Source organism: Gopherus flavomarginatus, chromosome 9 (assembly GCF_025201925.1).
Source record: "Gopherus flavomarginatus isolate rGopFla2 chromosome 9, rGopFla2.mat.asm, whole genome shotgun sequence".
NCBI lineage: Eukaryota > Metazoa > Chordata > Testudines > Testudinidae > Gopherus > Gopherus flavomarginatus.
In genome coordinates, this window is record NC_066625.1 from 13,434,619 (window position 1) to 13,447,648 (window position 13,030).

The following is a 13,030-nucleotide window of genomic DNA, read 5'->3' on the forward strand; positions in this document are numbered from 1 at the left end:
CCACAGAAACTGCGGTGGGGGTGTACATTTTAATTCCTGCATTCTCTGTATTGTGCCAGATCCTATTTCTGTGGTTGTAAAGGGCTGCTTGCTACAAAGCTACGCATTTAAAACAGAGTTTAAAATAAAACAGTGAGGGGGAGAGTGTCTTACCAAATCCTGGCCTTCTGGCTGAGACCAAGTGCAGTGTTGCTTTACAATTTGATGCAGTTTCTGTTGCAAGAGTCTGCCTTGCATTTCCTGGAGGCTGGAATTGGTGATCTAGCTACAATTTGCAAGGATAGTCAGAAAATTTAGTATAATATTAGGATGAGTTACCTTTATAATATGAGTGTATTACATTGTAGTTACACTGCAGTTACAGTTTAATTACATGACAGTTTTGCTTTTAGATATAAGTAATTACCACGAATTCATATAATCATCAAGTTAACAACATGATTGAGTTATCCACTATTACCTCCTTGGTTTTATATCTAATAAATGTATTTTAGAATCCACTTGCATTAACATACTAATGATTGTATGAACTAGTGGTAATATTGGTACTGAAAAGCATCACCAGAGCATAATTACTCTGTACTCGCAGTGCAAATGCCGCATAATTATAGTCACTGTAGTGTAACCTTTGTCTAATAAGACTTTTCCATCTCTTAAGTTCTTGGTTCTGTTTAAATTTGTTTACGCTGCCATATAAAATTCTCATGAAAATTCAGAAGCCCTAAACACAAAATCTTTTTGCCTGGCCATTCACATGATGATTAATGTTAGAAATCTGGTGGCTCTCCCAATACCACTGACAACAGAAGAAAAACTAATGAGATGTTGTGTGCCCATCAAAATAAATGATTACCTGGTGGGGCTAGGTTGCAAGTAGAATTTTGCAAGCCTGGATGTATGACCTTGGAAGGTAAAATTTCTGTATTTTTATGCTGGTGGAAAACTCTGTCGGACCTTATTGTTGTTTACACTAAGGTATTACCGGAATTTATACCTACTTCCGGACTCCTTTACATTGCTAGCGTGGTGTAAAGCAGCCTAAATGTAAATGAGAATCAGGCTAAGTGCTTCAGGAGACAGGTATGGTAGATAATTTGATATAGACACAAGAACCACAAACTACATCTTTTAAGAAACCTGCAGCCTTTGATAATGTTTTAAGCAGGCCCGTCCCTGCTACGCGAGGAAAGTCTGTGTCCAACAGAAAGGACACTTTGCACAAAATACTGCACCCTGGATGCAGCTTAGCACGATGCTTGGCGGCAAAGGGTTAAGAATCTTGAAGTGATAACGGTTCTTTCCAGTCAAGACAAAACTACTTTCTGAAAGCAGCTGGCTGCCAGTCTGAAGACTGGAGATTAAGATATTCAGGATCTCTGCAACCTGGCTGTGGGATTCTCCAGGGTGCTTTTTGTGTGATCACATAACTGGTTTATCAGAGCCTTTTGTTAGAGGGAATTACATGTCACAGGAATATAATTTTTAAAGCTTTGCCATAAATAACTTGTCTAAATGCGAGGCTGGGAGTGGGGGAAGGTGAAAAGTGTTTAATCAGCCCTGTCAGCTCCATTTGCTGGTGAGTCTCACTTTTCTTTTTAAAGAGCCTCACGCATCCATCTGCAGAGATCTCACAGCTAACAACTCATCTGCACCAAGCATTTTTAAAAATAACCTAGGCCCTGGTAATTATTGTTGAGTAGATCTCAGCAAAAGGGGAGTTCACAGACATGTGTAATAGCCTTTAAAGGCAGATGCCATATTAGAGCTTGTCGTTCTCCTGTATGAGCCTTTGGGTCATACTGATCTGAGAACAGGTAAGGAAACGAGAGAACAACTGGGTGTCTGGGGCTCATACCTGATGTGAAAATGATCTGGGACCAGTTCTTAGGGGCCGATCCTGCAGTTCTTATTCTGGCGAGTAGCCTGTTGGTGTCCCTGGGGCTACCTTCCTGTTTAAGGGTTTACAAAACCAGACCCTAAGTTTTACTTAGCCCTTACTCCAGCAAAACACCCTTTGCAATGAGATCCTCCCAAGTCTGTATTAGTAGGAACATTGCCAGCAGACTGAGGGAAGTGGTCATTCCCCTCTATTTGGCACTGGTTTGGCCACACCTGGAGTCTTGTGTCCAGTTTTGGTCCCCTCGCTACAGAAGGGATGTGGACAAATTGGAGAGAGTCCAGCGGAAGGCAACGAAAATGATTAGGGGGCTGGGGCACATGACACTTGAGGAGAGGCTGAGGGAACTAGAGTTATTTAGTCTGGAGAAGAGAAGCATGAGGGGGGATTTGATATCAGCCTTCAACTACCTGAAGGGGGGTTCCAGAGAGGATGGAGCTAGGCTGTTCTCAGTGGTGGCAGATGACAGAACAAGAAGCTATGGTCTCAAGTTGCAGTGGGGGGGTCTAGATTTGATATTCAGAAACACTATTTCACTAGGAGGGTGGTGAAGCACTGGAATGGGTTATCAAGAGAGGTGGTGGAATCTCCATCCTAGAAGTTTTTAAGGCCTTGCTTGACAAAGCCCTGGCTGTGATGATTTAGGTGGTGTTGGTCCTGCTTTGAGCAGGGGATTGGACTAGATGACCTCCTGAGGTCTCTTCCAATCCTAATATTCTAAGTCGTGTTGATCCCAATCCCATAGGAATTATTGTGAGTTTTGGCACCGAGTTCAGTGGAAGGAGGACTGAGCTGGAGGATTTCATGAGCGATATCCATAGGACAGTTAAACCATCAATGGGGCTGCCTAGAATGATTTGTCTCTTTACTTTAACCAGGCTTAATGTTTAAGGACATAGTGTAACTATCGAAGAGTGAGCCAGGGAAACCTGGCATGGCCCCAAAGCTGAGGGATAGTGGGCATGGGAAACTGGGACATGGGAAACTGGGACCATCTCAGGGCTTCTCTGGGGTCTGCTCCCTCCTCAAACTCTGGAGCAGGGATCATCTTTTCATTATGTGTGTACAGCACCCAGCACAGTGGACCCTGACTAGGGCCTCTAGGTGCCACTGCAATACACATAATGAATAATTAAATATTATCGCTACATCTTTGGATATAACCCCAATTCTCACAATATCTGGAGACAACAGTCTCCTGGACTGCAAGCTGATTTAGCTTTCTTTGAGGTCAATGGGAGTTTGTGCTGTTGCCTTTAATGGGTGGGCAGGATTAGGCCTTAGAGAGCTCTCAGCTAAGAATTTAACAACTGGAAGCTTCAAGTTAGGTCCTAAGTTCATAATTTGGCATTTAAATAAGTGGCTTGATTTTCAAAAGCGCTGAGCGCCTAATAGTCCTCATGAATGTCAGTGGAGCTAGTGAGTTCTCAGTACATGTGAAAACGAGGCCACTTATTTAGGTGCCAGGCGATGGACAAACCTAATTTAAGGCCTCCAGATCTCAATATTCTGACCACCCCCCTCACCAGGTTTCAGAGCTCAAGCAGGAATCTCTACGCTGCTGTTTTTAGCCCCGAAATGCAAGCCCGAGTCAGCTAACCTGCGCTCTGAGACTCGCAGTGGCTGGGTGTTTTGGGGTTTTTTAGCAGCGTAGTCATACCTGTATTACAAAGCTAACACGAGGGCAAAGAAATTGAAAAATTCTTAGAGGAAGATGAGAGAACAATAGGAATAAATAAATCCACTTCAGTATGCTTTGAGAGCAGTGTCATAAGCTGTCCCCAGCCTGTATGTGGGCCAGAGGTAACTCTTTCTCTTGACATTTTTTTTTCATATGCTCCCATTGAAATGATAACTGGGGGCTCTGGCATGACATCACATAAGCCTGTGTCTGCAACATATCACGTCTCCATCTGTCTAATGTGCACTAACATTGTACTTTTTTTTGCTTCCTTATTTTGACAACTCTAGCTGGTGCCAAAGCTTTCTAGGAACTACTTGAAGGAAGGTTACATGGAAAAAACTGGGCCAAAGGTGGGACATCATGTATTTTGTATTCATACCAAAAATGAGTTTGTTCTGTACTGCATTGTGATCCACATAACAGTGGGGCCTAAAGGTAAAATTCACATTCCCCCGTGCAATGCACGAGTAAAAGAACTTGGTGTGGGACTGAGCGATTCAACCTGTCTCTCCCTGCATCAGCCCCACGTCAGAGGTAGCATGTGCAACTGTTCCATATCACTGTGCCCCCATTACATGGTGTTTTGGACCAACAGATCCACCAGCTCAACCCCCTCACCGCGCTCCTAGCAAATCCCATGCACAGAGCGACCATTGCTCACTACTTTGTAGTGCCTTTCCCCCCTCTTGGAATGGAGGGCATGTGGCTGGCATGCCTGCAGAATGGGACGTTCCCCACACAGCTGACAGCCAGGAAAAGGGGTATCTGAAGGCATTCAAGGCCTCTGTGAAAGCACAAGGAGTTGCTGCGTACGTGGGAAATGCCCACATCACTGGACTCGCTGCCAGTCTCAATCCAGGGAGCGGGTTTGGCTTTTCAGGCATCTTTGTCAGCAAGTGCAAAAGAGAGAAGAAAATCTCCTAGTGTGCCAAGAATTGAGTAATGACTTTTCTCTTTGGGCTTTATATCCCTCTGGGGAAAAGAAAAGGCAAGGAAATGCTTCCGCTGTTGAAGCTGGACTCTCACCTTTCCTGCCAAGTAAATGCCCATTTTCACATTCTCTAGTATATAGACTAACCGCTTATGACTCAGAACCCCCTCTTCTTGGTAGCTATTATATGAGATCACCCCACTCCCCCCAAACTCATTAAAACAGGAGTGCACAGCTGCAGTGGGGACACAATCAGGTGAAGGAGAAGCATTTTGAACAGTATAATCATCTCTTCATACATGAGTTAAATTCATTCCCATGCAGAGAGCTAGCACATGGCGTAAACACTGCTTAAGCCCACTAGGCATAGACCTCATGCTGGCCTTCTTCATAGTGGTAAATGTCATCTATGTAGGAAAGAACCTTTAGGCCTGATCTGCACCTGGTTTTTGTACTGGTATCACTATGTTCCTTAGGGGTGGGATTACCATTATACTGGTACAACCCCTCGTGTGGACACAGTTATACCAGTATAAAGGTGCCTTATACCTATAAAGTTTATTCCCCTTCCCGTACTGGAATAAGCTACATCAGTATAAGCATTCTGATACCAGTATCACTGCATAGACACCAGGTACCAGTACCTCTTTAACTGATATAAAGTGGTGCAACTATTGTGTGTAAACAAAGCCTTAAAAATCACTGTGTGAAAAGGAGGATGCCATAATTTATGGCAGGCCCTGGATAGCAGTAATGTATGTACCATTGCTTTACATGACTTACATCTATTCTTTTTATGACTAGTTCCCCTAACAGCTGCTGCATGTTATGGGGCCTGTCTTACTAAACAGCAACAGAGGATCGCCTTATATAGCTTGGTTAAGTGTTGGGAACTTCCCCGTCTTCTGCAGCATTTAGTGGGTGGAGGTTGAGTGCATCTTTCTAGATGCAGGAGCATTTCTTTAACATTGTGGAACTCGGTTTCTTATTACCTTTTAAAATTCTTTTTCTTCATTTTAAAGTGGGGCAGGGGAGCAAGAGATTTTAGTTGACAGAACAGAAACATTTCAGAAACCAAGGCCAGGTAAATTGGTTAGGGTCATTTTTGTTTCCTTCTGAGGTCTATTCTGTGATCAGCTCTTATAGGACTGGGACATCTGTAATTAGCTCAACTGAGAGCTGCATGGGCAGGGCCAGAGAGCTTCATAAAATGCATAATTTGCATGACATGGAGCAGATTACAGCCATTCATTTATATAATACAGAGCTGAGGTCTCCGGAGATTACAGATCCCAGCATGCAATTCTACAACTTGATCATGTGGATGGCTGGGTGAGAACGTTCCATGCTGGGTTCTGCAAGGTACAGCTCCACGTTAAAGATAAGGATGGCCACAGTCTGCTTTCTAGAACTCTGAGGGCCACATTTGGTCTCCAGGCTATGCTTTGGACCTCTTGTTTCAGGGACAGGCGTTTGCCACCAACCCTGGTGACTCGCACACTTGAAGAGCAAGCTGCCTTCAGCGTCGGCTCCAGCCATTATAGCACTCTGCAAATGACGGAGCAATGAGGATCCTCAAACAGCGCTTTGCTTAGAAAAGCCCCGTCTCATAGGCGCTGAACTTTTCCCCAGGGGTGCTCCGCTCCCACTTCACCTTGAGGCCTTGTCAACTTTCCACCCCCTCCCCCAAGTTCCTGCCCTCGCTCTGCCTCATTCTACTCCACTCCCTCCCAGAGGCTCCGCCCATCCCCACACCCGAGTCTCTGCCCACGCACCATTCGCTGCTCTCTGCCTCCCGCAAGCCCCTTCCCGAGCTGCCAAACAGCTGTTTGGTGCACCCCTGATTAGCTGTGGCTGGTGGGTGCTGAGCACCCACTATTTTTTTTTCAGCACTCACAGAGTCGGCACCTATGCCCTGTCTTCATGTCTAATAGAGGTAAATTGGCATTCCAAGAAAAAGCACAATCCTCTCCTAAACTAACCAACCCTGCTGGAGATTTAGAGCTGCAAGGGCCACAACATACCTGGACCTATGTAGAAATCTGCTAATCCGATAAAAACACCAACCAATCATGAGATTTCCCAGACCTTCTAGAATTCAGTGGGATCAGCTGGTGAATTGACTAATGGTGACAAATCCACTGAAATTAATGAGGCCAGTAGCCTGGCCCTTTACTGCCTGTGCTACAATCTAGGGATCTCAAACTCCTGGGTTGGCTAGGTGCTGGTGGCGCTGCAGTTGGAATGGAGGAAGCATCTTCTGCCATTCTCCAGCACTTTTCTGGCTGTTAGAGGAATGGCATTAACATACTGGCTGGGAGGAACAGCTCTTGGATCGTGAGGAGCTGGAAGGAGGGAGATAAAAAAAGCTTAAAGGCATCCTGCACTGAGAAAAAACTGACTTAGGTCTTTTTTTTTTTTTTAAATAAATATGGCCTTGAGTTGGTTTCCATTCCCCCACCCCCACCACACACACACACTGCCCCAAAAGCAGAACATTTGAGGGTTCTGCTTGCTTTCCGTATGAGAAATTCAGGTCTTTTCTACAACTTCTCTTGAGGTCGGAACTTCAGTAAGCTGTGTTGCTATGAAACCCTGAATCTATTTTACATTGGAAAATCAGGGGCTGTAGGATAGGAGGTTGCAGCTGATCAAACTGCAGATTGTAACCACACAAAAGCTGTGCTAAGATGGTGTCTCTTTCTCCTTGAAACATACATCCCCAGGCATTTGTTCATCATAAGGTGCATAGAGGTCATTTTTCTCCTCTGAATTGGCGAATGCTGTACCTATAAGACCCAGTGTGGGAAATGTTGATAAGGAGGAACTGCGAGACAGCAGTGCCAGGGTGTGGGGAGGCACAGGCTGAGTGGTGGAGGAGGGGATATAAATGTATCTTAAAACAATTGTCAGATTAGCCTGTCAATTCTCTCTCCCTAAAACTCCCATTGAAATGAATGGCCCTGTTGTACTGGGAAGTATTAGCAGTATTATCACCCACTGGGAGATAATAGCTACTCTGCCCATAAGTTAATGTGGAACCGGCCCTTTCTGAACTGACTGAGTACGTCTCTCCCACCAGAACTACCTTGAACGACACCAGTGCCCTGTAAATTTCCTCAACTTCTCTCCTTAGAAGCAAGCCGGGTTTCCCTTTGCCGTTGCTCAATTATTTTTTCTCCCCCCAACTCTTTAGCAAACGGAAGGTTTCAAGAAGCGATGGTTCACCATGGACGACCGAAGGCTGATGTATTTCAAAGATCCTCTGGTAAGGCAAGGGCATTGGAGCTCAGCGTGCGTCTGCATGGAATAGCCTGTAATGGAGTTTGATCTAACTGGAGAGTAAAGTGAAAATACTTGGGGCAGGTTGTTTGACTTTGGTCCAAAGCCCAGTGCACAATAGACTGGTTTGCAGTTAGTCATTGAAACATCCATGAACCCCTATTTAAATGGCTGTAAATGAGTCCCTTAGAATCATAGAATATCAAGGGTGGAAGGGACTTCAGGAGGTCATATAGTCCAACCCCCTGCTCAAAGCAGGGCCAATCCCCAGACAGATTTTTGCCCCAAATACCTAAATGGCCCCCTCAAGGATTGAACTCACAACCCTGGGTTTAGCAGGCCAATGCTCAAACCAATGAGCTATCCCTCCCCCCTTCCTGACCTTTATTTCATTCACCAGATTTTTCTTTCCCTCAGCTCTTTTGCAAGGCTTTTCTGTGCTTTGTTGCCATCGGGGCTGGGATTGGTAAAGGATTTCAGGGGAGTCACTTGCCCAGTTCCACTGGGTTCCTATCTCCATGAGGCTTCTTTGAAAATCCCAAACGAAAATCGGTGCTAGTAATTTAATGTTGCTGTGGTAGTCACATTAAATTACCACTGAGAGGAAGGATGGGCCATGGCAAAGGCACTAAGCTAGGACTTAGGAGACAGATACCCACGCTAGCTCTGATCGAGTTAGTGTGCTAAACGTAGCAGTGCAAGCAGTAGGACTACGTACATGCATAGGACTTTTGATGGGATTGTACTTGGGGCTAGCCTTAGACCACATGGCACCACCTCTTTGATAACTTTTGAATCTTAATTTTTTATTGCAATTGTAGCCCGTTTCATGACTTTGATGCACGATTTATCCCTGTCCTATAAGACAATAAATTTGCACACTAGGATCTGTAAATCTGCCAGCCCTGCACCCCACAAACCCAGCACCACAGGCGCTCTCCTGGGTCACCTGCCCCTAACTCCAGCCGTGGGGCTAGCCTGTCCCACTACTCACACAGCTGTGGCTACGCTGCTCTCTTTGGCTGGGGTCTGTGTACCACAGCTGGAAATTACACCTCCAGGTCCAGTATAGACATATCTTTAGTTTCCCATCTGTAAAATGGGTGCGATAGTGCTGCCCTACCTCATAGAGGTGTTGTGAGGATAAATACTTTAAAGATCGTGAGGTGCTGAGATACTCTGGGAATGGTAAGACAGTTAGACAGATGTTTATACCAAACACCAAGCTGTAAAGATTTTCATGTTGACTATGGGACCTTTCAAAGCACTGTAAAAACACTCATCTGCACCTCCTCCTTCCGGCATAGGCATGATGATTATTATCCCCTCAAAGGGCCTGATTCTGATCTCATTCCACTGGAGTCACTTCTCATTTATTCTAGTGTGTGATCAGAATCGGGCCAACCATGATTTATGTCACGTGATGAGTGCCTCATATCAAATCAGTGGCAGAGCTGGGATTAGAATTCCAGGCTCCTAATCTCATGTGCTAAGCAACTGGCCGCCCACCTTTTTCTCTTTTGTCTTGACTGACAGATCTGGTAAGAGAATAATTGCCACACAGTCAGACCTTTATAACAGTACATGCAATGTTTCCACTTCACTGGAATTAATGACACTAAAGATTATATACGAGAGAGAGAGAGAGAGAGATTTCTATCTTGCAGGCTAGAAAAACATCAAGCTGAAAAGTTTAAAATGCAGCAAGGAACGTGCAGGTTAAATGGTTGGAAAACTTCAAAAATAGAAGAGTCTGGAATTGGGGAAAGCTCCCGAGAGGCTGCAGAATCCCTGGGCCCAATCCTCAGATGGTGGAAAGCAAAAGAACCCCACTGAAGGCATGGAGGCAGTGAAATCAGAAGTCAATGGAATTGTGATTATTTACATCAGCTGAGGATTTGATCCACTCAGTGCCGCCCAGAGGATTCAGGGGGCCTGGGGCAAAGTGGGGGAGCTGCACCGCTTGTACTCACCTGGCGGTGGTGGGTCTTTGTCAGCATTTCGGCAGTGGAGGGCCCTTCAGTCACTCTGCGTCTTCGGCAGCGCTGAAGGCCCCCCATGCCAAAATGCAGCCGAAGACCCAAACTGCCACCGGGCCAGGGCTCACGGGGCCCCTGTGGGGCCCAGGGCCTGGGGCAAATTGCCCTGCTTGCCTCCCCTCTGGGCAGCCCTGGATCCACTGTGTCTTGGAGCTGATCCACATTAATGAGGAGTTTGGAGGTTAGAAGAATAGAGGCAGTAGCAAGTCTCTCTCTCTCTCTCTCTCTGAGAATGAGGTCAGAGCACAAAATATGTCTGGATTTAGAACACCTGAAGTTTGGGGGTGGTGGTGGAATCCAGGGGTTTGGTTTGGCTCATTATTAAGTAGGAACTACAGTATTTGCAAAACTGAAATCTGATGGATTTCAAACACCTCTAATCTTTGCAGGTGTCTGACCTTGGGAATTTGCTTCGTAGGCCTCTCTCACTGTTTTCTGTTGATGTGAGTGCTGGAGGCTCTGCAGGGAGAACATTAATGTTAGTTTGCTGCATGATCCATATTCCATATCACCTTGACAAGGAACTTTGAAAGGGCTCTGAATCATTTATTTATATCTTGTAGGATGCCTTTGCTAGAGGGGAAGTATTTATTGGGAGCAAGGAAAACAGTTACAAGGTCCTGGAAGGACTCCCACCATCCACCCAGGGAAATCACTGGCAGTATGGGATAACCATTGTGACCCCAGACAGAAAATTTCTCTTTGCTTGTGAGACAGAAAGTGATCAGCAAGAATGGATTACAGCTTTTCAGAAAGTCATAAGCAGGCCAATGCTGCCTCAGGAATATGCAGGTAAGTTACCCTGCCAGACTGAGACCCCTGGAGAATTAAGGCCTCCATTTATCCACCATACATTAGAGAATGGGGAGATTGAAGGAGAGACAGAGCCTTCCACCTCTAAATCTAATCCAGTCTGTGTGGGAAGTCCTTATCTGCTGCCTGTTCAGTAGCTTATGCAAAATGTATCAGTTTCCTAGTAGATAGGTGTCCACATCAACGGGACGATAGCAGTCCCTTAGTCCCATCCTTTGTCTCCTTGTCTTTTTGGATTGTAAGCTCTTCAGGGCAGGGGCTTTCTCTCCCTATGTGTATGTACAGTGGGGCACAATGGGGTCTTGATCACATTTGGGGTCTTTATCTGCTACTGTAGTAATAATGATCCCCATCATCACCACCTTAAAGTGGTACCACTCTCAACAGTATCAGCAGGCTGAGGAAATCTACCCTGGACGTGGTGCAGCCAGTCCAGAATGGAGGCCCATTGGTAGGGGCAGCATAGGGGAAGCTCTATTGTGCTCTACCCATTCTCTGTGCCAGCCTCTGGTACCTTTATGAACACGGCATTCAGTTGAAGTTAAAAAAAATAGTTTATAAGTAACCTTTCATGGGAATCCACTTCAGTGTGCGTAAACCTGCTTTTTAACAATCGAGTTAAGTGCTGACAGATCAGTGTAGACAAGGATATGTCATGTTCAGTATCTTGTGAACGATTATCAGTAAACACTTCTGGGATCAGGGTTTAGCCACAACCAGGTGACGTAATGATGAACACGACTCTTTGCAGTCGTGTTCTAACACAACAACATTCTGCAGTGAAGACGAGCCCCTACGGCCACTCGTTCAAAGCTAAACCCGGCTGGTGAATTGGATCCCAAAGGGTTGCGTGATAACCTGTGTTCTAACATCCATTGTATTGTCATTTTTGGTTTGTTTGTTTTTTTCATTTCAGTGGAAGCCCATTTCAAGCATAAACCTTAGCTGGGACTGTCGGAACAGACCCAAGGAACGAGATTATGTTTACAACACAAGATGGTTTTATTTGAAATGTTTAAAAAAATAATAAAAGAAAATTAGAAAAAAGTCCTTCACTTAATCCTGTTGGAAGCCAAGAAGTCAGCGGCAAATGTCACACGGAAGCTGCTGAGCCATAGCAAAACCAAACCTTGCACTTCTCTAGGTAGGCGCTGTGGGGCTCTTGTTTACGGCACTACCTAATGCTCATCCATAGACTTCACTTCCATATGCCACCATTTTGTGTATCTCACTACATTAGGTAAAGAATTACCACAAATACCTGAGCATGTTGTCAACATAGTAGATTCTGAATGATGTGCACCAGGATGCCCCTGGGTCTGTGCTAACCTGTAATAATAACACAACCCAGTCCAGAGTGGTCCAGAATGCTTTGTGAAACAAATTTGGCTGTATTCTGTAAGTAGCATTTTCACAGGGTATTGATGATTGACTTGAAAACATTAATGGCACATCCCAAAGATACGGTGTGCTTGACAGTCTGCAAACATGGTCAATGGCTAGAGTAACTGATGCAAAACATCCTGTGGAATATGAAAATGAGCAATTTAGCCCTTGATGAGAAGGGAAGAAAAAACGCTTCATATTGTATCTCATATATATATAGACCTCTTCAAAAAACAGTTATACTAATGACAACTGGGTTTTGGCTGCCTGCCTTTTATCTTCCGTAGTGATTCAGTAGTTTAGATCAGGAATGGTTCTAATTTGGTCCTAGTTTTTCAGATCTGAACTTTCCCAACATTCTGGAGAGTCTGGACTTGGTATTGTCACAGGGGCAAATTTGTGAAGTTCTCATCCGACTCTGAAGTCTATCGAAGTTCACATCTCTGGCCTTGCTCTCAGTCTCTAGTTTAGACACATTAGTCTTTGGGATACCTTCTCCTGGCAGGGCCAGGGAATTCGAATTCAACAGGGTTTTCCCTGGTGAACTCACTGTCCCAACTCTCTTTTTACAAAGCATTTTCTCATCTCCCAAGAGATCATTAAGTCCTAACAGAATATAGAGCACAAGCTTAAAAAACAGAGTGAAAAACTCCATTGTCTTTAAGTGAAGGGAATGATGAATTATAACCAGATAGGGGAGTTTGAAGTTAGCAGTGACATGTCAGAAAGCAGTACAATATGCTCTGTGGTGTGGATGGTGCAAATGCTTTAAAAAGCAAGTAACATAAATACTGCCCTTTAGATGCTTAAATTAAGGGTCCCAATGGTAAATTGCTTCTGTGTTATTCCATACAGACCGTGTATACTGGACAGGGTCTCAGATGCTTCCTTTTTTATTCTGTATGGTGATGAAGTGACTAAATGTTTTGCTTTTGTTCAAAGTGTGATGATGAGGAAATAATTTGCCAAGAAATGTTGTTGACTCCAGAGCATTCTCC

The 13,030-nt window shown here is 44.8% G+C and overlaps 1 protein-coding gene across 1 annotated transcript in view; it reads left to right on the plus strand.

Moving 5' to 3' along the window:
* Positions 1-12,245, plus strand: part of ADAP1 (ArfGAP with dual PH domains 1) — a 101,973-nt gene extending 89,728 nt beyond the window's left edge. Inside the window, exons 8-11 of the mRNA XM_050966354.1 lie at positions 3,869-3,931; positions 7,709-7,780; positions 10,397-10,625; positions 11,563-12,245. Of these exons, the coding sequence (XP_050822311.1) occupies positions 3,869-3,931; positions 7,709-7,780; positions 10,397-10,625; positions 11,563-11,591 (393 nt within the window). The 3' untranslated portion in view covers positions 11,592-12,245. The remainder of the gene's footprint in view (positions 1-3,868; positions 3,932-7,708; positions 7,781-10,396; positions 10,626-11,562) is intronic.
* The last annotated feature ends 785 nt before the right edge of the window (positions 12,246-13,030 follow it).